General features: G+C 41.5%; 1 protein-coding gene across 2 annotated transcripts in view; it reads right to left on the reverse strand.

Annotated features, from left to right (window-relative positions):
• The window catches only part of xylt1 (xylosyltransferase I), an 86200-nt gene that overhangs the window by 16671 nt on the left and 42977 nt on the right, over positions 1–26552 (reverse strand). For both annotated transcript variants that reach the window (XM_086210803.1, XM_086210804.1), the window contains exons 2-8: positions 20897–21485; positions 15598–15770; positions 13880–14082; positions 9147–9227; positions 6766–6982; positions 6224–6400; positions 846–1111 (exon numbers count right to left, since the gene is read on the reverse strand). In XM_086210803.1, coding sequence (XP_086066929.1) covers positions 846–1111; positions 6224–6400; positions 6766–6982; positions 9147–9227; positions 13880–14082; positions 15598–15770; positions 20897–21485 — 1706 coding nt within the window. The remainder of the gene's footprint in view (positions 1–845; positions 1112–6223; positions 6401–6765; positions 6983–9146; positions 9228–13879; positions 14083–15597; positions 15771–20896; positions 21486–26552) is intronic.

The raw sequence follows: 26552 nt of genomic DNA on the forward strand, positions 1-26552 counted from the left end.
GACAGCAGATCAGGTAACAGTATGTCTTCCCACAGTGTTTTCCTCCAAGCTGGGTTCCATTTAGCTTCTTTTTTTCATTAAGATGTGCATAAAGATGCCAGGATAATGTTGCAAGGTTCAAATGCAACTGTAACTGTTGAGTTTATTTCTCCTTTGTTTGGGGGCAGGTTGCTTTTCTCCTTCACACACACTCAAAAGCAATTCATCCCTCTGCGGTGTGTTTTGAATCAGGATATTTAATTTGTCACTGTTGTTTAATCTCCTTGTGGGTTTCATGTTCTTTCAAATAAACAAAAGGAAAGCTCATCTAAAATGCTCTGACACCTGATGTTACTGAAAACATCTGCTCTTAAATCTCTCACTGAAATACATGAAGCTGACATGATGCATTTGGCTGTTACAGCACAAAGTGTTTTTCCCTTTTCATTTGACCACATTTCTGTTAATACCATGTGGCATTCATACATTTCCACCAATAATACCCAGGCAGCCTTCACTAGTATGGTCTATAGATAGCCTCATTATCTTAGGTCTAAATTGACAGAGTGTCATATCATGTTACAAAAGACTTGCATTACCCAAAGCTCCCAGCTGCTTATTGGAGCTATCCTTTGTTACTTTATTTCTATGAAATGTGATCCAGGCTTCAACAGAAACAAATATCTTCAGTGTACGTTTAGTTTTCCCATGTAGACATGGGTGTGGCTGGCTTTTGAGGGTAGAAACCACCTGAGCACTGTCTGTGAGGTTTGCTGCAGGTGTTAAATAACATATGTTTCTGCATTTAGAACAAATACATGAGAAGCATGTTGGGGTGTGTATGACCATATGTTTGGAAGACCAACCTGCAGCTGTGATCCTTTGGGTTTCCTTGCAGTGAGGTGGCAGCCCTGGCCAAGCCCAGCCGTGAGAAGGAGTGATAGTACGTGAGCTGTGTGTCCGACAGACTGGCCACGCCATCTGGCTCGTCGTACACGTTTTCCCAGTATGAGTTCAGGCCTGGTGTTCCCAGGGGAAACGGCCCAAACAGGTAGGCATCCAGATGGTTCACTATCTCCTGGTTCACGCTGGCTTCAAACTTCCTGGCAAAGAAGGTGGGACGCACTGTTTGCTACAGAAGCAGAGAGAGAAAGGAGGGGTGACAGAACAGAAAAGCAAGGACGGGTGAGATACAGAAACAAAAGAAAAAAAAACAGGGAAGATTACAAAATTGCCATGCGCCAGGATGGCACAGCAACAAATATGCTGTGTGAGATGCATGTGGAAGTGATGTGGGCAGAGGAAAAACAGAGGAGAGGTGTTTGAAGGGGATTTTAAAAAGAATCTTTCTCATGTGCATTTGTGGATTATTTACAATGTTCAATGAAATACCCTTTTAACACCTGTCATCTTTTGTGATCAGATTCCAATTGGATCACTTGTGACCAAACTTGAAAGTACAGGTATAAATGCAACCGAGATGCACTGAGCATGGATTATGATCAGTTCAGGCACACCACATTTGGTCGGGGAGGCATTGCAACCACATTCAACTCAAGTGTAATGCAATTCCTCTTGAATCTGTACACAATTGCAATCTGAAATCTGTACACAATTGTAAACTTGAGTTGAACGCGGTCACAAGGACGGCAGCACGGTGGTTCAGTGGTTAGCACTGTCGGCTCACAGCAAGAAGGTTCCAGGTTCGAGTCCTGGCTTGGGCACAGGATCTTTCTGTGTGGAGTCTGCATGTTCTCCCTGTGCCTGCGTGGGTTCTCTCCAGGTACTTCGGCTTCCTCCCACAGTCCAAAGACATGCAAATGGGGACTAGGCTGATTGATACTCTAAATTGACGACAGGAATGAATGTGAGTGTGAATGGTTGTCTGTCTATATGTGTTGGCCACCTGTCCAAGGTGAACCCCGCCTCACGCCCGAAAGCCGCTGGGATAGGCTCCAACCCCCCGCGACCTTTAACAGGATAAGTGGAAGATGCAATTGTGTAGGAATTTGAGATGCATTGCATTTACATTTGCGTTGAATGTGGTCACAGTGCATCTCAATCAAGTGTAACTGCAATGCATCTTGAATCTCCACAATTGCCCTGTGGGTGGACATACAGTATTTACACAATGTGCTGCTGCTGTTGGGGCATCTAAAAATTATTACACACTGTTGAGTGTACTGTGACATTGCTTACCGAAAGCTGTAAGTGGTGATTGTTTTCATGCACTGAACAGTTAAAAAATGATTTAATATTTTGAAGAATAAATGTTTTTTTAATTCATTCATTTGTATCTCCTGGGGGTGCATAGGTAGTGGAGGTTGAGGTAAGGTTGTGCTTAAAGACTTATTAAATGAAAAGAAAAAAGAAAGTAAAAATAAGAATGACAACAACAATTGAAATTTATATATATATAGGGCTGCATGGTGGTGCAGTGGTTAGCACTGTGGCCTCACAGCAAGAAGGTTCTGGGTTCGAGTCCCGGCTCGGGCGCGGGATCTTTCTGTGTGGAGTTTGCATGTTCTCCCCGTGACTGCGTGGGTTCTCTCCAGGTACTCTGGCTTCCTCCCACCGTCCAAAGACATGCATTTTGGGACGAGGCTGATTGGATTCTCTAAATTGACCGTAGGTATGAATGTGAGTGTGAATGGTTGTTCGTCTCTGTATGTTGACCCTGCGATGGACTGGCGACCTGTCCAGGGTGAACCCGGCCTCTCGCCCGTAGATGCTGGGATAGGCTCCAGCCCCCCCGCGACCCTTACTAGTAAGGAATAAGCGGTAGACAACGATGGATGGATATATATATATACATACACATACAGAGCTGACATTTTATATCACAACTCTTGGTACGGGATGGAAACAACAAAACAAAAATCTAGGGTTTAGTCAGATTTTTTGATTAAAATCCCAGATGCAGGAGGCGGAGGATTCAATATAGAAAGGATGTTTATTAATCTCATGACAATACAACTTTTGAGTTGCTTGCACTTTTAGTGGTGTTGCTCTTATTCACTCAGGGTTTCCATCAGTTGGCTTCATTTCAGAGATTGCAATTAAGATAACTGCCAGTACATGCTTGGGCACAAAATGGCACTTCAAAAATATTGATATGTGAATGGAGCTGGAAGACGTTCCATCTTCAGCAAGACTTGCAAGTCTTCATAGTATTTGTCATTCTTTCTGGTATCCTCCTCTCCACCCATGTCTTTCTCACGCTCGCTGTTGCTGTCACATTGTTGCTCGTGTGGTTGATAGTGCATCATGAAGTCTGCCACCTCCACAGCTTGGCGTACACACAAAGACATCCTCTTAGACACAAAACTATTTACTGTTAGCTACCCAGCACAGAACACGTTGGTGCTACCTGCTGAAAAAGAAAGACCAAATCAAGCTTTGGCGGATTTTTGAGAATTCAGCTTTTTCTCATGGCGGTGCAGCAACTGTAGGCCTTTGGTGTGGCTTCACATGGTAGCAGATGATAAATTAATGTGTGGGGTTACAGCTGACAAATAAAACATGTAAAAGACAGATTTTAGTCGTGACACATTCCCGGATCTTGCATGTTCTGACATGCCCTATGGTGCAGTCATTTGAAAGCACCAACCTTTCAAAGCCTGTCTTTCCAAGACCTCAAAAATGCACCCCAATCTGAAACACACAATTTATTACAAACAAAGATGCACTAAGACAAAAATACATCACCACTGTTTCCCTCCTTAATACCTCCTCCAAGTGACAGCTCTTCAAAATCACTATGCAGGAAACTCAACAGTTGTACCTTGAATTATGCCTCTCCTCTGAAATCAAACTGATGTATAACCTCTGGAGACTCCCCAAAGAAATGGATGCAGTCATGGTGATATTAACAACTGATGTGTGCCTTCAGTTTGGCAATGTTGTGGCTGTCACAACCACAATTTTACTTTTCATGAACTGAAAACAAACACAAAACTCCAAAACACAGCCATTTTAATGTTTATTCTGCTATGGATACTCTTAGCTAATGTTTTTAACATCTTGTCAACCACAAGGTAGCCACAACCTAAAACACATTCATCTCTTTCACATTAAATGGGACATCATTTACAGAATTAACATCATGAATAGCAATGAATGCAGAGTTTTACACAATCAGACTAATTCTTTTCAACCAGGACATTTGCTTAAGTTTTTGGTCCTGAAGTCTTCTCCCACATTTTTATACAGTCTATAGTACAGTGTAGTAGTCTCATCTCTCCTGATGCTATGGTTCAAAGTCAGATTGTACACTCAATGGGATATTAAATATGGGACATTAAGTCCTATTTATAGTGGGACCTGGCAAACTTTGGTAAAGCTCGCTTTATTCCCAGGGTTGGGCTTCACTGATACCTGGGTGCCAACCAGACCCAGCAGCTTTGCCAGGGACCTGTGGTAATGTCTTGGCACTGAAATGCCAGAGACTGAGGCAAGACAGACGTCAGACAGGTCTGTCAGAGGCAGGACTGAGGTAAGTGTGATGGTTTTGACTGGTATGTGAAGGACATGAAATGAGTCACAGCAGAAAAGGGTATGATTTTGAGAGATGTTAACTATGTCAGCGTATTTTCACTTTGTACACAAGCTTTTACATTTTAGGAGCACTTTAAAAGTCCCAACTGGGCTCCTGCCTGTTTTCTAGTTCCCCGGGTCACTGCGACTCATTTACTTTTGTTCTGAAATTCTCTGTAACCCTTTACTCCCCTTCAAACTTCAGGCAAAGAGGGTCTAATTATTGTTAATTTTTTCTCTTCATGGCTCATACTAATGGAGAAAGAATTTAGCGTGTATTGGTTGTGAAGGCTGTAGAACAGCTGCATGCTGAGACGTTCCAAAAATAAAGTACTGACTGTTGCTAATTTCCCATTTCACACTTAGGTATGCATGCTGTGAACATCACCCACGTCCCACCTGTGGGAATCATCTTGACGAAATAGTGGACCTTTTATCTGATGTATTTCAAGTTAACGGCCAATGTTTGTGTTTGTATGCTACTGTATTAAGTATTTTTCACCTTAGAGTACTGAAGAATTGTGTGAATATGCTTTGTAATCCAGGTAATTTCAGTTTACCATTTGCAGATGCTTCTTTACTGTAAACTGACTTTATTTTGAAAGCACACTTGCAAACACAAATATTTCTTTTTAGTTTAATTTTGAGAGGCATAGAGGCATATGTCCATTTTTGTGCATTGCATTGCATTATATATATAATTTCAATTGTTGTTGTAATTCTTATTATTTTTTACTTTTTTTCTATTCATTTAATTAATCTTTTAGCACAACCTTACCTCAACCTCCACTACCTATGCACTCCCAGGAGATACGAATGAATGAATTAAACAAACATTTTTTCTTCAAAATCTTTTTCTATGTATATACTGTATGTCTGTGGTATTAAATTCTCCCTACTATGGGTTTTCTCTGATGAATCTCATCCTGCAACAGTATACTTCAACGAAGAAATAAATAAAGCTTCTTTTTGTCTTCATTTTGGCAACGTTTGCTATAATTGAATCCCTGCTAAATATTAACCTGAATACAATTTAATTGAATAAATCCTTTTAAACAATAAAATGTCACTGAGAAAATATGATTTCTTTAATCATGAGAATGGATGATGGAGCACAAGCATATTAAATCCTTCTACTGTGTCCTGTGGCATAAGCTTGATTTACAGTTATGCACCAAATTGATGCTATAACCAATAGCCAGGTACACTTTGCTGCATACCAAACACTGTACCGCATGGTGCAGTCTAATGTTCAGTGTCTTGAAAATGTAATTACATGTTGCATCAATGCAGTCTGTAATGTCTCTTGCCAGGCAGCCTTGTAACATAAAATTTACTCCTACATTTCTATCTCCACATGCCCATTTCCCTCCCATCTCGGCTCTCTTGCTGGCATGCTAGTTATTTTAGTAAATGCAACTGTTGTTCAACTTTTGTGAGCACAAACCCTACAACTAGTTATTCCTTTTAAGCTGTTCAAAGTCCTTGAAGAAACTCAATACAATGTATCGTATGTATATTGAATAAACGTTCACCTATGTTGTAGGTCACATGATTATGTGCCCTGTCCACAACTTTACTCAAGCTCTCTGAATGTACACAAAGTCCTTACACTCAAGTGTAAGAAGAGATCAAAGATCTCTTTTACTGTCAGTTTGTCTCTTGTTCACTGATGTGTATTTACACTGCTGTCATGAGTTACTCTTACCTGGAAGCGGTGGAAGTCTGCAGGCTTGAAGTCATTTGGGGAACATCCACACCAGTCGACAATGTGCTTATACTGGCACTTACAACCCAGTTTACGGTTCCAGTTGGTGATGCGCAGGTTGTTATCCACCATGCTTTCACAGTGGGCACTGTTCTCCAGCACAGTGTGGAAGAACGACTGGGAATTCAGAAAACAGAGACAGAGATGGATAGAGAAGGGGAAGGGGGGGCACAGACAAAATTAGAATTTGGTATGCCTTTTCATTTTTTACACCATCCAATTCACATTGGGAGTAGAGGAGCAGCAGAGATGGAGATTCACAGAACCTTATGATAAACATCCAATTTAATCCACAGAGATCATTCAGTTTCTGCCTTGTTCAGTCTCCAAGTCCTTCTTTTCCTAGAAAATCACCACAGCTGAAAACAGGCAGCTTATACAGTCTTTAAGAGTGATGTAGTCCAAATAGAAAATTGTTATTCCCTGTCAGTGAAATGTTAAGAAAAGCCTGAACATGTGAAAGTGTTGTCCGTCTGTGTTACCTCGGCAGGCAGCAGCGTGTAAGTGTAGAAGCGCTTCATGTTGGTGACCAGATCGTCCTTGGAGTTTATGACATATTCCACGAACAAGCGGTTGAGAAGGAACCAGTCGGACCCACCGTCTACAGAGATGCCTTCTGGAATTTTACGGTCACCGAGCCTCCACATGTGGGTGTCACACTCATAGAATAAACGATCCAGACCTTGCTTACGGATAAACCTGGTGACCAAAAAAGTTACACTTAGCACTAGCTACTGAATATGATGGCGATAACTGTGGCTCATTATTTTTGTGAATTTACCAGGACTGATTAATGAACTGATTAGTTAATAATAATACAAATTCAATGCCACAAGCATCCAAATGAATTTCAAAAATACCATTTACATAAAAAAATCACTCTGCAATGTTGCTTGTAGTCTTGTACCCCTTTCACACTGAAACACGTGTGTCACAGCGGGTTTTTGTACCCGCAGTTGCTCGGCATTAGGGCACATTCAAGCTTCCAGCAGACGCAGGTCTGAGCTCCCGCTGTGAGGACTGCGTGACTGTGTTTTTCTCTCTCGTACGTCATCATGCTGACAACGTCATCATTACACATAAAAGTGCGCCAGACCACTGATAGGTAAACAAACGACAGCACGGACGTCGTTGAGTTGAACGGTGATGTTCCCATAAGTCACCGTGTCCCGTACGGTTCCAGAAATCTGCTGCCGGATCTCTTCTTCAGAGGATGATGAGCAGCTCGCAGACTTCACGATCTTGACAGTGTGCTGCCACGATCAATAAAAAAGATGTGCAAGATCGCTACTCAAGTTGTTTATAAACACGGTCGCGCTTGCTCCCCGATTGGTGGGAGTTCCCAAGCATTACATAGATTAATTCACGTAAGTTCATACACATGTAAATTGTTTGGGAGAAAAAAGGAGTGAAATAGAGCCTCAGGGACATCAACAGGAAGACTGATCTTATGGCAGAAGCCAAAACTTTCGCAGCACAGCCCAGACCAATTTTTTAAAAATTGTATTTCTTTATAGGAGCTTCCACAATGACAGCCTGACAGGCAGCACAGTGACAAAATCAGAATGCGACAGGAAAGTAGATCTATGTCAATGGGTCATATTGCGCGAAACCTGAGACAACGCAGGTTGCCTTTTTCACACTGCAGGTGAGCCAAGCAGAGCCGAGGCGAGCTGCTAAACAACCAGGTAGCTTGAGAGTCGGTGGACGCAGGTTGAAATGCCGAGTCGACACTTTCAGAGTGCCCAAACACCCGTGTTCATCTGCGGTTTTTGTGCAGTGTGAAAGGGGCTTTAAAGTTACTCTGTAGTTTCTCCCAATCCCTTCTTCGAGTTCTTTTATAAAGTAATAACTGTATTATTGCAATGGGAAAACATATTTTAGAGCATGGAAAAGAATATGAATATTCAAGAATGACAATATCAGCATCCAAACAGATCTAGTCAAAACTACAGAAAATTTAAAAAAACAAATCCAGGGCTGCGAGACAACTACTGAATAAGACAAAGAATCTTTTAAACAATGTTATCAATACTAACAATGAAAAACCTTCAATCATTTGTTTGTAAATGTCATGCCAAATCTGTTGTTCACTTGTCAAGACATACTTATATCAGCAGCTTCACCCTGCATACATAATAGATGGTGTTGCTCTTGTGACTGTATCGGGTGTTAGATGGAGGGAGTCAGGTTCAGTTCAACCATATTTTTTTCCTTTTCAAAGACCGTTGCCATCTTGACCTTGGGGCTGATACACATATACATCCATATGTGCCTTTTAAGAAATAAACTCATGCATTTTTCATGACTAATGGAAGTAAAAGGGCCAAGTATTTCAGGATGTTGTGTCAGCCATAGAATATAAGTAACAAGATTGCAAAATACAGAATTACATTTTGAAAAGCTTCACTCTCATAAAACACTGACCAAAATACTGTGGCTGAAAACACACAAAGGTTCTGCTGAGTCATGCTGAGTCACGTGCCCATACAGGACTTTTTTTCCCCTGTGTTTATGGGTATTTTTGCCCATGGTGGCAGGTACTGACTGGTTTGCTATCAGGGTGTGATGGGGCATAAAGCAGAGGGCGGCAGGGTGGCCGCAGCAAGGGCGGGTGTTCTGGAAGCTACCTCGCTAGCTCACCCTACCAAGAAGGTTAATTAATGAGGCTGCAGATGGGAGCTAATTGTATTATGATTCAGTGACCATACCGTGCTGGCAGGAGTGCGCTGTGTGTGCTAAGGTACTGCTGTGTGTGTGTTTGTGAGTTTGAGAGAAAAACAGAGTGCTCGAGCCAGAGAGAAGCAGATAGGTTGGTGTGTTTTAGTGAGATTAAAATGAAGTTTGAACATTTGAATCTCACCTGGCATTGTCCCTGCCATGGGATTTGATGAAGTTCATGTCTCTGTATTTGGACAGGAAGGCCACCAGCTGGTTATTGGTCCTGAAATGGAATAAGATGTTTTACGCTGGAGTGGGAAACATATGGACTTCACGGGGAGGGAAAGGGATTCATGCTTGGTGTCATGTGGGAATTACAACATCAGATGTAAACTGGCAGGACACTCATCATCAATATGTCATCATCAACATGCATAAGACAGGATTTGGCACATTTGAAGGTTCTGGAGACATTTCCCTGGGTCATATCTATCCTGCGTCAGGTAAGTTGAGACCTGAGTAGCCCTGTCTCCTGCTCAACATCTGATACTCCATAGGCAAAAGAGAGCTACACCTCCATTAAACAAATGATGGGTGGAGGAGATAGACTTGAACAGTCTTCACCCAGAAGTACGACAGTATGTCGGGCAACTATTTTGACATTGAGTTCCCTAAGTTTAAAACATTTTTTATTTGATATTTGTCTTGTTTTTAAGTGTAATACTTTTGCTCATGAAGTGGTAACTTGTATTGAGGTAGGTATTTCACTTTGAAATGCCCTAAAATATTGTGTTTCTTAAAGTACTGAATACTGCTGTTCAATAAAGGTGAAAATAAATACAAATATTTTAACATTATGATTGTAATTATGCATGAAACCTTAAAAGGCTCAGAAAAAATATTTTCATAATCAGAAAAAAAATGTAAGTCTTAAATAATATACAGCTTGAAATATTAGATGGTGTTGGATTTAAAGATGCACTAATTCACATTTTCACATCTGCCAATACCCAGACTGGGGAAAAAAAAAAAAAAAATTCTTGAATGACAGCATGATTGTTATCGTTGGCATTGTGTTTAAGGTTACATCATGAAACTGTAGTAAACCACACAGCAGTCCTTATTAGAAAAGCAAAACAATTAGAAATGCATCAGGGTAAATGTATTACAGGGCCATTCATTTGAGTGTTTGGATTACTAACATGTCCAGTGCGAGCTATGGAATGAAATCTGAATTGGTAGCACCACCGTTCTCAGTGCATGTATTCTGAAGGTGACACGTTCAACTTCAAACTTGTGTGAACCCTAGTTAACGACAAATCATGCTTGTGCTTGCAATATAATGCATATACTACATCACTCTCAAACACTGAACTCAAGAAGCAAGATGTAAAACAGACATTTGAGTCAAAGTGGTGTTTAAAGTTGCTGAGAAATACTGAAGATGTGAACTTTTCAGCGGCTTTATGTCACAAACTAATGACCTTAGCTACTGTCAGTATTACTCCATAAAAGTATTTAGGATTATACATAAGATTGTGCTATCCATGATTTTGATGAATGGCGTCCTGCTGCTTGGACACTGTGGTGCAGTCTCCTTTCTCAAACACAAGTCAGACAGGCTAAAAGCTTTGCTCGGGAGGCTGTGCCTCAGTCAGTGGCTCCAACATTTCATTGGTGGTTGAGCCTTTCATGATGGTTTGGTTTGCCTTTCTAAAAGAGCAGCGAGGCTGTGGTAAAAAAAAACAAAACTCAAGGATCAGGGGGGGAGGGACAAGTGCATATTAATGTCATTTTCTCTTCAAGGAGCAATTTCACAGCCTGGGGGGCTTATCTAAGGAGGTCCTGAGCCATAAAGCCTAACTGATGATATGCTGTACAGACACATGCAGTCTTCTGTCTCCACTCCTTGCCAGCCCGCCCACACACATACACACACACACACACACAAACACACACACACACACACACACACACACACACACACACACACACACACACACACACACACACACACACAAACACACAGAACAAGGGGAATTTATGTCAAGCTCCAGCTTTGCCACCTGAGTGGTCACCCCATCCACTTGGTCTAGTTTGCTTACTGTCAACCCAATGGCTGCTCTGTTTCTCTGTGCTTTTCACACACACACACACACACACACACACACACACACACACACACACACACACACACACACACAGTAGTCTAGTCTACACCCTCAAAAATGCTCAACTTTTCTGTATCATATCATCATCCTTGACCTTTTTTCAATTTATGATTTCAGAGGAAAAGAATTAAATGCCATGGATTAAAAGTTATGAACATATAACTGCAGTGTGTGTCATAAGCATCCTTTCAACTGGATCAAATATTTATCATCTCTGACATAAAAACGTACGAAATATTTATTAATGTCAGTAGCATTTTGAAGTAAGATTTCGAACAGATTGATGGAAAAATAAGTCTTTCTTTGTCATATGTACAATGAAACTCATCCTCTTCATTTAACCCTTTCTCTATTGAGCAGTGACAAGCACTCAGGCTCCATAGAGATCTTCTGCTAGCACCTCGGTCAAGAGCCATTAACCTAACCTACCACAGGTTTTTTTTTTTTTTCTTCACTAAAACTCTGTTTCATAGCAGGAAATGGCACCCATCATTTCCCAGGCAAAGCTGTTTAGCTATTAGCTGCAGCACTTGCATCAGAGACATAAAGTGGAAGATATTAGAAGGTGAGAGGCCTGCAGCTTGTTATTGTCTTGCAAAGCTCAAACTCATGGAAAACTGCTGTAAAGTCTATGGAAGAGGTTTTAAAGGAAAAAAGGAGAGAAAAACAAGGATACTGTGTAGATAAAAGCTGGGAAAGAGGGTCATACTCTCTGACAAAGCAAGCGTGTAACTCATCCTCTGGCCTCTCTGGGCACACACACACACACACACACACACACACACACACACACACACACACACACACACACACACACACACAGTATAACTCCCCTTGGACACACAACCCCCTCGCTGGTGTGAGGGGCTCTGGGTTTGCCTTTGAGAGGCAGCCATGCGGCAGGACAGACATTATCAGGGAATTAGAGGGGAAATAATGCTTGTCTCCAGTCTTACTGATAACACAGCAATACTCAGGGCAGGGCAGGGCAGGGGAGCCCCCCGCATTCCTGACCGCACCCACCAGTACAGTCCCAGCGGACAAGCCAGTGCCACTCTGTGACCAAATGCATTCTAACTTCTTTTGGGTGGTACAGCTTTAAAATGCATACAGTCACAACAAGCTTGTGAATTCCAGAAAATATTGATAGTTATTATGTTGGATTACATATTTTTATTAGAGGTCAGGCTAAAAAATGCCATAATTAAGATCCAACAATCATCACCACCTGCACTCATTGCACTCGTTTCTTGAGTGGATGTGTACATGTACTAAATATTCCACTATTATTCCAGAAAAAAGACTTTTAATACTGTAGCCATAATCAGGTATTAATTTGTTTATTTTTGCCCTAATTTCCTCAATTGATCAGAGTGTGGAATGTTCACAGGCTTGAGGACACTCAAACATGAATGGGGCACTAACCCAGGACAGCACTTAGAAAGACCATATTTGCAAGTTCAACTTCGTCAAATCCAAGCTGTGGTTGCAAATGCACTTGCTAAGCAAAGATATAAGGGTATAATTTACATATTTCCATTTTGCATGGATCCAAAGAAAACATGCAGTTCCATTTCCCCTTCCTCACTCCTTATTCTTGCTCCCTCGCTTCTCCCTGTCATTTCTGCCTCTCGGCTTTGTATTTTGCTCCATCAATTGTTTCATTTCCCAACAGATGGGTCTTAAAACCACCATTGTCAGCCCTTTCTCAATACTCTCACCTTCATGCAAATGAAGAGGCATGAACGCTAGCAAATACATTTAGATATGCACTGAAGGATGGTCAGACAGCCCAGCAGGCCTACTAGCAAGACAAACATTCACACGTGTACAAAAACAGGTGCTGGGCATCGGCTGTGAATTTTGCAGACTGCAAGACATAAACACAGACATGTACACACCAGCACAGTAACACACACAGACAGACAGCAGTATTCATCGATATGGTGGAAACAGCTAAACACAACAAGACTGAATCTGTATATGAACAAAATCCACATTTGCCTCCTCATCTTGGCTCCAGCTGTGGACACAACCAAATCTAGCTTCTTTTTGCCCACCATTACAGCTTGTCTAAACTCAACTGGTGGACATCTGGCTGTGCGGAAGAGATAACTCTCTCCTTAATAGGAGGATTTTAATTGGCTGCTGCAGCGCTACATCAAAAACCCAGCAGACCCTTAACTCCCAGAAGGACTATAAACATAAAAAAAAGAACTAGTCGAGACATTCTTCCTCCATAAGCCAATTTCCATGACTTCATGTCCACTCTGCATAGACTTTGTGGCTTTTAATTACCTTTTAAAGCCTCCTAAAAGGGATGTTTTCGAGTGAAGAGATGACTTTCGGATCATACGGTACACAGCAGGACTCAAAAGTCAATAGTTATTGACCCTTGGCAATTAAATTGTAATCAGTTCACCAAGTAACCCATTCAATGAAGTGCAAGCAAGAAAACATGGGCCTGGAGAGAAGAGAAGGTGAGGGAATAGTTTTTGAGAAAGGCAGACGTTCTACTTCATTGATCTGTTTGGTTTGGAGTGAGCGACTCTTTATTTAAAGATCACTGTTAACCACAGGAGCCCGGACTGGTGTGTATTGAATTTCCTCCATATTGGCTGAGAGGTCTGTTACTGTTCGACATGACGGGTTCCAGCCTTCTTAAAGTGAAAACCATATCATGAGAGATTTTACACCAATACTGAATGTTTCCTTACAGGTCAGTTCTTGTACATTCTTTTGAATTCCCTGCAAGTCTTTTTACCTGATGGGGTAGTCTGCCGCACTGAGGTTGATGAAGAAATCCCAGCGCCAGTCCCTCATGGCCAGCAGGTCAGCCATACTGCGGAGATACATGGTCAGTAGACTGGCACCGCCCCAGATGGTGGCCATACGCCATGGCGTTACCCTCACATTGGGGTACTGAGCAGCCACGGCCTGCACCTGCCTGTGGAGGTAGTTGGAGCGCTGAAACAGATTGAAAATAATCAGCTTGTTAAGTGATGGATTGTACAAAAATGAAAGACAACGAGGGAAATTCCCCCTAGAATTCTTGGTTCTAGCCCTGAAAACCATGTTCTATAAAGGTCCCACAATATAAATTTGATTATCTTTATGTTATGTTATTTTGATCAAGGAACATTAACGGTATTTTAAACAGGCTCTTACTGATAAAACACTGGATTAAAAAGGACTTGCTTATTGTGCATGGGCATGTGTGTGAACAGGTGCCACTATGATTTCACATTGTTCCAACTACAGGCAACATAAACACAGCATGTCCACACACTCTCCCAGACACTGGGTTTTTTCATTTTACTACACCTGCACTTGATGCACAACAGTGTCCCCCTCCTCTAATTGTGGTGTTTGGCAACCATCCCTTCAATGCAATTATTAATTCAAGAACACAACTGAATGGAATCATGGAAACACCAATTTATATTAATGAGGATTTTAAAGTTTAGCGATCATCGAATAAATAAGTAACCAAAAAGAGATTATGTATCTTTATAGTGGAAGAAGAGAAAACAGTTGTTTTCAATATAATACAGAATTGGTGCTTAAAATGATGTTTTTATTGTTTCAGGATGTTTCTACCAATCATGGGCATCATCAAGAAGATAACACCTTATCCGTCTCTCTTTATACATCTCCTCTCAATTTTCCCTTGAGACTTCCATGAACAGCTATAAAAAGTGCACTTTTCCATTCTGTGTTACTGTGAAAGATTAATCTGCTCCATTAATCATCATAAACCCAAGCTCTAGATTCATACCTCAATACAATCTCATTTGTAAATGTAAAGATTCTCTCCATTTTTATCAGGGACATCAACTAAGGTGTTACACTGTGTGATGCAGAGCAGCAGAAACATAATGTGAGGAGGGTGGGGGTGGGCGGGCAAGCGAGAGAGGAAAATGTGTTAGGACAAATAAAATCTATAAGATGCATCTAGAAGAAAACCCTGCTAATGTTAGTGAGAGTGAGATGAGCAGCTGTCTAATAAACTGACACACTGTGCTTTTATGGAAAAAGGCCTCACATTCTGTGGAAGTTTTTCATTTTTAGAAAAGACCATGACAGTCACTTGCCATAGTAGCACCAGAGGTTACCACCACCATAGTTATACAAAACATTGTTTTACATTTTAAGCTTCCTTAGGCACCAGGAGACTACAGATGTGATCATTTACCTCAAATATTATATATATATATATATATGTACTGTATATATATATATATATATATATATATATATATATATATATATATATATATATATATATATATATATATATGATAAATTGTCAAATTTTAGCCATAATTATGGCAGAACATGGATGTAGTTTGATCCTCTTGTACATATTGTATCATGCCACATGTTTAGCCGAATATTGTTACACATTAAATACACATCTGTAGACAGAATCTTTTAGTCTCTTGTAAAAGTTTCTATGTTCTTAGGCTGTTTGTGGCTCACCTGATCGACATGTATGTAGTAGTAGTGGGAGGTATGGTAGATGGTTTTGAAGAGGCGTTGAAACTGGCGAGAGGCTCGTCCATGGACCACCAAGACGAACGCTATTCTCACTGGATTTGGAGGGAAGCTCTCAGCAGAGTCTTCATCCCACTGGATATTAGCATTAGCTTTACCTGCGTGGGTAAAAAGATAACAATGATAATATTCATGTAAGTGAATATATGTCTTAAATTAAATGTTATCCTACAGGTAGAAATGGTTAACAAAAAGTTAGGTAAATAAGTAGCAATGTGAGTTTATTATCAATAATAGATGGATGCCTTCAACAGTGTATTTCAGTCTGTGCGTGAACTGAAAATTGCACTTTATAAATCAAGAAGCTCCCTTTGTGAAAATATCAGACATTAATCCAACCATTTCTACACTAAACAACATCGAATGCAACAAGCACAATTAGGTTGCTTTCCACAATGTCATGAAAAACATCCCAAACAGCCATTTTCAGGGGGCCAAATTGGTCAGGATTATGCTCTGAGAAAAAGAAGCTATGCTACGCATGAGATATCAATAAATAAATGAATAAAATATAACAAAAAAGACAGTCGGCTCATTTAGCAGCTGCTGTGGTACAAAAAAAACAAAACAGAAAAAACATGACTCACTCATCTTTTCTGTTATGTGATTGAATTGGAACTTCGACAATTTCAACCAGACACCACATACAGTGAAAATGCTGTCCTTACAGGGACAGAAATCCTATAAGTGATTCCTCTGTGGCTTTCAGGGTGGAGCACAATTTGACAATGTGCAATCGTTCCTCTCAGGCACAATTCCCACAAGATGCTTTGGATTTCACACAAATGACAACAAAAAGCATGCACACAAACACCTCCCCAGTTGTGGCCTGCCAAGCCACTATCAAATTAAACAATTCCAATCATCTCTAGAGAGCCATTGGAGACCTCACACAACTCTATTGTGTGGCTTTGTACCACCCTTAACCATCAACAAACACTTCCGACATGGACAAACCTTCACTGAGGCAGTCCTACACTGTGACATTGTTTTCATTTGGATCTTAAGTTATTATGACAAATGTGCACAAGCAGCTTATGAGACATGTTTGTTCACAAAACATGCCTTAAGGAGATTAATGACTGTAATTTGGGACTTCAGCTCCCAAGAGCCCGTCTGTGCTGAAGAAGAGGGGGCTGAGGGAACACTTTATTCCCCTGAGGTTACATTTCTTAAAAACGCTCCCCCTAACGCCCCTCTATGTCTGGCCCTAAGGCCCTGTAATTACTCACATTAAATGGCAAGTGACCAAAGTGACAAGGATGGGCTAAGAAGCCCCTGTCCCTCCTAAACGACTTCATTCATTCACATTTAAACGCAGGTGTTCAGCATGGCTTTGTTTAAAGTTGGCTGAGGTTAATGACAGGCTCCCTTGACTCCACTTGGCTGTGCTTGTTGTCAGTCATTCATACTTATTTCTTGATTTCTATCCGAGGGAGCTCGGGCAGGGGGGTGTTGGGGGCTCTATCACACTGAGCAGTAATTGGTGGCCAGCTAAGAAGGTTCACTGGTTTTCTTTGCACATGGATAATTGGCCAGTTGCCTCACAAAGCACTTTGAGAGTCTGTGCTATACTAGCTAGCTGAACTAATGAGCACTGTGTGTGTGTGTGTGTGTGTGTGTGTGTGTGTGTGCGTGTGTGTGTGTGTGTGTGAGCTTCAATTTATTGTCAGTTTTGTTGAGCATATGTTGTATTTGCAGAAGAGCAACACTGTATTTTTGAACAGTCTCTGCACCTAAAGGGACCGCAGGCCTGGTTGCAAAGAAAAAAATAGAAGCCCCCTTGTTGAACTCATCACTCTTCAATGAGCAGTCTTCATCATCCTTCCTGTCACCATCAATCTTTTAAACTACCTCTGCTTCATCTGTTATCACCTCTCTCTCTTCCTCCATCATCCTGTGTAACTTCCAGCCTTACCCACCCTCCATCTTAACTGCTCATATCAGAAGTTAGAACAAGAGCCAAGCTATATCCCAAAGGGCTTGTAACAAATTCCATTTGAAAATGTCTCGGGGATGAGGTCTGCTCTTTGAAAGCATCCACAAAGCCAGGTTTGCTGGCATATAAATCATTGAGGTGTTTTTATGCGTACAATCCCAAATCTCATTTCCTCACTTTAGGAAATGTGCGTGGCACTTTTTAAACATGTAATAATTGATTTTCCTTGTCACTGGGGGCAGTACAAATGTCTATCGTTCAATTTGAGGTGTAACCTCATAAACAAACACCTGCCTATTTGCACATCCAAAAGACACAGAGGAAAATTATTGTCTCACTAATATTTACTCTCCTTTCAGTGCTAGTTAGAGCTACACCAACTCCTGGGGGAAGTATTTGGCTCTTTAGTGTGCTAATTAGTTCACCAGCAAGTCAGTTAGTGTACAGTCAGGTTTTTAGAGCTGTTATTTCTCAGAGTGAGCTATGAGAGTGAACTAAAACAATGCTACCATTTGTGGGCCAGAAACAAGTCTAGTTCAGTGAAGCTAATTCAGTTGATAATTCTATGAGCAAATCCTTCCAGATTACACATTGGTGTGCATTAAAATATTCATTCTAGCTTTTTTATTTTGAATTGTACAAAGTGTTTTACATGGGCTAAACAAGACCAGCTTGTACCCCTACAGTAGTGTCACAACCCAAACATATCATCATTAGCCAGGTTAGCATACGGTAGGCAAAGCGACTGAACATGTTCCTCAATGTGTATTCAATAATGCTAATATCAGCGCTAACACAATTGCTAATATAGCCAAGGCCGCAAGGACAGAATACTGATCAAATCAAATTGGACAATTTTCTGCTAACAAGGTTAGGACTTGAATTGGGATGAGAGCAGAGGAGGGGGAGAGAGCAAGATAACACATTGGCAGGCAGCAGGCTGGCAGGAGAGTAAGACAGAAAAGTGATTTAATTTAGCTGTCGTGTTGTTACAGCCTAGCCACCAGGGGAAAGCCCTTTTCAATTTCTTTGTCTCTTTTGATCATACTGTCAGTTTGAGTGGGGTTGTGATTTGCTGTGTGATGTGGAGCTTATAGACACTGACAAACGATACCTCTACTCTTGGGAATGTATGAAAGTTGCAAAGTCATTGCCTCCTTGACTTCTAATAACATGATGGCCTGAAAGGTTGGCTAGATGGCTGAAGAAGCATAATGTGCTTCTAAGTTTGTGCCTCCTCCCCTGCTGTCCATGCTGAATTCCGCCCACTCCTATTACATGTGTAAACCCATGTATGTGCTGTACACTTACACACAGTTGCTGATTCATGTTACTCAGAGGAAAAACTTAGAAGCAAAAGTGCAGAAATCTAAGAAATATAGATGCTTCCACAACAGTGTACTGCATTATAAGGCAATCAGCATCTAATCACACATGGCATGAGGGAGGTCATTGTGACAGAACACATAGCACTCAGATATGCTGTTGATCTATTCAAACCAATATGTCTTTGGCAACCCAAGTGGGCAGCTCTAAGCACATAGCTCTGAGTGACCACATTGATCTCACTGTCTTGCCCTCTATCCAAATAAACATGAACATTATAGAGTGCTGCTGGGGTGACATGTCTCAATCTGGATATAAGCATGGATGTAAGCATCACCAAATGCCAGTGAAACTTTTACACTAGTATTTGGATTATTTCAGAAAATAAGCTTTATCGTTAACAAAAGTTCATGAGACTGACAAATTAAGTACATTAGATCATCTTCTCATAAGAAACCCCCTTTTATGCTGTTGAAAAATACATTGAAATATATATATTAAACTTTTTTAGGCATTTGACAAAAAACAACAACAAAAACAAAGAGAACAAAAGCAACCTTTTGACTTTAAGACAAAGGAACAGGACATTCAGCAACGTTAATTTATTTCTGGGTTCTTAGGACTTAAAGAACATTTAAAGATGGAATTAATGATTGCCCTGAAATGAGGAGGTCTGTCATGATGAGAGCTGCTCTTTGGAGCAGAAGATGGCAGTAATGGAACAATATGTCAGATGCCAACTGCCATATGAACACAAAAGGAAGAATGACAGCTCACTTTCTTTGGCCTTGGCATGTAAGTTCAAAATAAGTAGGCTACTTCCAAGCAGAGACAAAAAAAATATCTGGCATTAAGGAATGTTTTTGGCACTATTGATTGTGCAATGTGGGGAGGGCAAAATTACCTTGCAAAAGCAACGTGTGTCATGTCATTTATCCAAAAACACTGACCAATGGAAAGAAGCATCACTGAAAATCAATACAAAGTTATTCTGAGACCACCTTTATCATCTGGAAGAGGTATCTTGAATTCAAAAGACACAAGAGGTTCTATGGATGGTTTGATGAGTATGAAAATGATGTTTACCACAAGTTAAGGCCAAATGAAAACCTCTGGGATAGTTTATACCAAAATGTTTAACATTTCCCTCCACCAAAATCATCAAATATTTTTTGTTAAAGGATCACTGGGAAGAAAGGTGTTCATCCCTCCAGTATGTCCAGACTCTTAGCTGTTCAGTCTGTGGCCCAACACCTTACTAAAACAATTTATGTTGTTTGTTTTCTTTAATTTACTTCCCTTCTGTTGCAACCAACATATTTTCTTGGCAGAATCCACAGCCAGACTGCAGATGTACATACATTCTTTGAAAAAAGAAAAGGAGGACCTGTGTTCTGTGGCCAGTGTGACAATACAAATGAAAATTGGAAACCAATTTCAAGAGAATACAAGCAGTATCCTCATTTTCTCCAACAATTTACTTATTCAATTACCCATCAGCAAAAAAGACATTTCTTGGCTTTTACAAGAATTGCAATTACAGGAAATATTTAACCACAAAAAGGAAAGCATGGTCTGACGAGACTCATTGTCCTTAGCTTAACAGATATTACTTTTCTTTTCTTTCTGAAAAAAAAGCTTGAACAGCATAGTAGAAGCATATAATATGAAAAAAATTAGACGTCAATCAAACCCTGGAAAGGACATTGCATCAGCACTGCTTCTAAGGTTTTTTCTGTCTCTGCCAAACTGTGCATATGGGTGCTCAAACAAAACAATGAAAGCATCAGACATTGTCTGAAAACATGCAATCATAATTGAAATAACACAACAGTCTTAAATGACAGTGGGAAGCCTGATAGATATTGATTCATTCATCAAGTGAATGATTGCACAGAATATAAAGCATCTACACTCACTTCACACACATACCCATTTAATAAAATGCTCATGACTCACCCTCAAGGGGGCAGTAGCGAGTGACCTTCTCAGGCATTAACTGACCCTCCCTGTGTCTGCAGTACACCTCTGCAATCTGTTGCCGGCACTCCTTGCTCTTGGCTCTTGACAGAGCCGAAATGGCTTCCTTCCCACTGATCTCGCACTTCGGTGGCTGGTCATAGGTCACCTCCAGTGGCGCTGCAGTTGCCTGTTTCCTGTGGGGGTGCTGATGTCTGTGCTGTGACTGGGCCTGCTGGGTCTGTGGTGAGGCACGGTAGTGCTGCCGTGACCCTCCTGCAACATCTTGCCCACCTAGGTGGGAGTTGTTGCTGGTTGCAAGCAGCTGATGACCTACAGGTAGCACTTCGTTTGAGCTGCGGCCCAGACTAGGGGGGTTGTCCCGCCAGGCCTGCTGCTGGGCGTGAGCCCTCTCCTGCAGATGCTCCCGCTGCTGTTTGCTGCTGGTAGCACCAACAGTCTGGCGATGAGGCTGAGAGCGTGCACCAAAGTTACTATTGTCTATGTTTTCAAAGTCTTTCGGTACTGAGTTCTCATTGTTGCTGTCCACTCTACTTTTCTCCTTTGGCCGGTGGGAATAATATCCATCCTGTAGGAACAGAGGGGAAAAGATGAGGGAGAGAGGAGAGAAGGACACAGACAAGAAAAAAGATGAGAATTGTGTGAGTGAGCTGCATATCATATGTCGGATTAACAATCAATGTGGCATGTATGAATGGACAGGACCGCATTGAACCGTGAGGCATGAAATGAAGCAGCAAGTTATTGAGTGTGAGGACTACAAGGTGCAACTTAACTGGAGGTGATGCAGGGCTGAAAGCGCTGCAGCTCCATGCCATCATCAGATTAGCCCCGGTTTCAATTAAATTCTTCCTCAAATGGGCCCAGCACTCCGTAAACAGATTACCAAGAGGGGATAAAGGGCCAGAATATGACTGTGAGTTTGTGTGCGTGTGTGTGTGTGTGTGTGTGTGTGTGTGTGTGTGTGTGTGTGTGTGTGTACAATTCCTTTTTCACAGGAGCCTCATGAAAATGAGAAGAAAGTGTGTGACAGAGAAGGCGGCACTTGTCGGGGCTGTGTGTCTGCATTTGAGATAATGTGTTTGTGTGAACGTACATTTCCCCTTATCTTTCCAGCAGAATGGGCTGAAAGCGAAGGCGGGGCACTGGCAAGTGCAGAAAGAGGAAAAAGTTTAATGAGTGAAAGTGGGGGAGTGCAAGGCAAAGGAGCACTGACACGAGACATGAGTTCTGCTCCCAGAAAGCACTGGCTTGTTCCAGTGAAATGCGCTGCGATGCATCAAACAGAAAACTGAGAAAGCTGCTGGGCTGCCACACTGTTTCACACCTTGCTAGACACACAAGGGAGAGGCGGAGGGGAAAAATGTAGAGGGGGGCGGAACAACAAACAGCAGCTGAGGAGAGATAGAGCTCATAACAACAGGGATCCCTGATGTGTTTCTCCATTTACAAGACACAGAAAAGAGAAGCAAAAAGGGGTGGGGGAGAATTGAGGTACGTGAGACCGATTGTAAGCGAGAGAGGTGAGAGACACAAGGGAAGTGAGTGAGATGCTATTGTGAGCCAGCTGCTATGCATGGAAATGTCTTTCCACCCCTAAAGCCAGGCCTATTATCAGCCCATCAACCTTGCCTCTCTGCAAACACCTTGTACTAGCACAATTACAAGGGTGACTGGCTGACACACGTTCACACTCCAAGAGACAGGGGAGGAAAGATATTATAGAAGTGAAACAAGAAACAAACCTGGATGAAAAATAGAGCGAGAACAATAGTCTCGTTGTCAGCTCCTTTTAAGCTGCTTCATCGGCAGTGGACTCATTGTTACAATCACAGATACCTTATAGCTTCTACCTTGCCTCGCTTTCCCGTTCCTTTGTCGTCTCTGTTTCCTGTCACACTTCTCTTCACACAATCAAGATCCATCCCCTGTGCACTTATCCTTTCGCTTCTCCTTAGTCCCTCCCCTTCTCCCATCATCTGCTCCCCTGTTCACATCTCTCGCACCAATTTCTGTCACACGTTTCCTCGGCATCGTCTGACACAACCTTTCCATTCTCTTGCATCTTTCCTCACCCTGCCACTTTAAACAAACCATGTTGTGTGAATGGCAGAACCTGCTAATCCTGCATGTAACAGCTGCTTAGGCCACTGATCACCTAAAAAGAAATCCCTACTTGCTGAGAGTTTCAAAGGGAATACTTTAGAAGGCTAATCCATGCTGTGCTAGTCACTGGATGTTTGCAGAGGTAAACTAAGTCTGTGTATATCCTGCTACCTTGAATCCCATAGCAACATACTCCAGAAAAACATTAAAAAAAAGTGTCTGAATGTCCCTCAACTCATTTTGCTGAAACAAATCTACTTTGCTTACAGCAAATGAATAATAACTCAAAAACCGTCCTCTGTATTTCATTATCACATGGTTGCCATCCAAAAAACATACACAAACTGTGGACTCATTGTCAACATAACTCATTGTTGCAAACAAATCATTTCATTTCCACAGCAAAGCCAAGTGAAGCTGACTGCTCTTTATACAGCCAACAACAGGCTGATACTAATGATCATTTTCACTATCAATTACTAATTTACCCATTGAGTACCATCTGACTATAATTACAGTCAATAAAAGAGAAAAGGATTTTTTTTTTTTTTGCAGACGATACTTATATTTACACAGCAGAGGAGGATATTCTGTGTTGGGTGAGTAAATATCCGGCAGACGTAAATAGCAGTACAGTATGTTTAGAAAACCTTTTATCACAACCTGCTTGTTACAAATACTTGGAGGGCATGGTTCAAAATAATTAAACTGATCATGTTCAATTATTGACACAATGTGCATGAATTATTTTAACTTACAACACTGACCATACTCATCAGTTCTTATCAGTCAAATTTGCTAGTTAATTTAAATTTGAAAAAAAAAATCCTTACTATCTAAAGCTCCTTATATTAGTCTGCAGGGAAATGAATCAACTTATTGTTGTACTGTGATTGTAATATTTCTTTGTTTGGTGTTATATGTTGACTTGTTACAAATTAATTGGCATGGAGTTAGATGAGCTTAGCTCCATATGTGGCCCTGAAGCGGAAATGTGCATTGAGGAGAGTCCTCTGGATAAACAGTCCTTCGAATGTGCTGGCATTTCCCTCCTTCTCCCAGCAAAACAGTTTTGTGGCTGACTTGCTCTTTAATATCAGTGACTGGGCTCTAAGCAGGAAGCTGTGGGCCGAAGAATTAATAGTAGTGGGGACCATAGGGGATAGGGCTGCGTTGGACAGCAGATGGGACTGGGAGCTGGGAGCGGCTATTGATTGGTACCGGGGATATGTTTTCTACTCCCTAGGAGTGTCACGCAGGCCAAGCAGGCATGTGAGGTGGACACGCATGCGTGTGTGCACACACACAGACACATACACATGGACGGACACACACACACACACACACACACACACACACACACACACAAAGCCCTCCCCGAGCACTGCTGAGGAGTGAGGAAAAAGCAGAGGAGCTAAACGTTAATATCATCCATCATTGGTCGGTACATTTAGAGAAAGGCTGGGTGTTTCAGCACCCCTTCTGGGAATGGTTTAGTCCATTTCTCAATACAGAGCTAAGCTTTCGACTTTCCCTCATTTCCTCTGCCACAGGGGGAAATATTTCACCTGTCCTTTTTCTCTTTTTCTCTCTCTTCATTTCCCCCAATCTCCTGTGTGGCTGAGAGAAAAGCACATATCTCTCTCTCAGCACCTGTCCAGCTCCAGTTCATCTGCTCCGCCCCCTCCCCTCCTCCCTAATGCCATCATTTACTTCTTGCAGTCCCATGGTAGATGTGAGGGAGAGCAAGGTAGCAGCACATATCAGTTTCATCCCACCCTCCCAGCCTGCTTCCTTTAAAGACATCATTCCTATGGGGCCAAGCTGAGATAAGCTGCCGCGTGTGCCAGCAGTACGTACTCTGTCAACACAAGCATGCGTGTGAGCAGCCATGCAGACAACCATACCACCCTGTTCATGAGCATGTAGCAAAGTTTATTAAGAAATAAAGTAGGCCATCTTCTGCATATGGGTGCTGGGTCAGCTCGGCAAGATGCCGGCCTGCTATGACCTGCCTGCCATGTGGCTAACCACCTTAGATTAATTACCTGGACTGAATCCCCACACAATTCTCTGAGCAAGTTGTGGCATCTGGCATGACACAAGAGACTGATATGCTGACAGACTTAGAGCACAGCTGGTCGAACACCTCAGGACACCTTGTGGAGAAACGAGCTTGGGTAGAGGGGGGACGGAGTAAATGCTTAGTGACATCTTAGAAGCCTTACTTACAGATCAGCTGTAGAGTTTGGGGCAACAGCAGCTGCTAGTTTCTGCTTTCTTAAATTGATGTTAGGTGTCATGCTATTTTCCAGGATGATGAGCAACATATGGCAAGGTAGACTGAACTGAGATAATTTATATTAACAACACACACAAATCAATAAAAAATGAATGATACAAGGTCTTTGTAGTATTCGTGCTTCTAATGTAGCAACATCCTTTCTGCTACCTTTTCTGGTTCTCTCACTTCCCTAAGTCAATCCCCTCCAACCCAGCCTACAAGAGGCTAAAACTAGAGGAGTGCTGGTCACATGTAACATAAGCGTGTATGTGTGTGCGCAAATGTATGATTAGCAGCAGCTCTGAATGAATAGTTGAGGCTTGGTATGCACAGAAGCCTCTTGTTGTGTGCCCTGCTACCAGCCCCAGAGCAAAAAGTGGTGAAAGGGGAGTTTGTCTTTGTGTGAGTGTGTGTGTGCATGTGTGTTATAAATACCTGGAAACTTAGAGCCACTGAAAACAGCTTTCAGTTTGCGGAATTAAATTGTAAAAAAAAAAAGATGCAACGTCTTAAAGAAAGTTCAATATTGAAAAAGTGTTGTCTCCTCTCTCTTTAACAGACAAAAAAATTGACAACTTTTAGCTCTGGTTAAAACAGCTAAATTCAAAAGTGAACTTTCCTAAAAATAAATGGAATTTACAAAACTATTCATGAATGCCACAAATGCTCTTAATTTCTTCATTTGCATAATTTAAGATCAAAAGGAGTCCTATTGATCCCAGAGCAGACAGATGGTGGTGTTCATTAGACCAGAGGACAGAGGTGACTTCTCAAACTGCTGCTACATTTCCTTGTCTGTCTCGAGGATATTTTTGTGTTGTAATTACATGGTTTCACTGACCAAGTGTAGATTTTACTGAGGCAAGAGGACAAAAACTAAATGGATTCAGAGATCATTACTGGAGCGGCAGGAAAGAGCGGAGGAGTTACATGAAAATAAATACTTCCGTGTGCCAGTCATAGAGAGCTTCGAACTATCAAGAGATGTTTGAGATGAGGAGGATTCACTGCAAGGCAAAAGTGAAATGAAAACTACTTCTGCCTTAGGGTCCTTCAAATAAGAAACCGATACAAAACTGGACATAAATATGATCCTGTGCTGGGCAGGGACAGACATAACACAATGCCCAGATTCAACACATAATCGGCCATTTTTTCAAAGTTGAAATTGCAGATTTCCACGCGAAATGCATGAAATATGAGAGGCTTGCAATTTCATAATCCCCGCATTTCCATTGCAAAAAA

The sequence above is a fragment of the Aulostomus chinensis genome, chromosome 8 (genome assembly GCF_037954235.1).
Source record: "Aulostomus chinensis isolate RoL2024-O1b breed Wild chromosome 8, RoL_Achi_v1.0, whole genome shotgun sequence".
Taxonomy (NCBI): domain Eukaryota; kingdom Metazoa; phylum Chordata; class Actinopteri; order Syngnathiformes; family Aulostomidae; genus Aulostomus; species Aulostomus chinensis.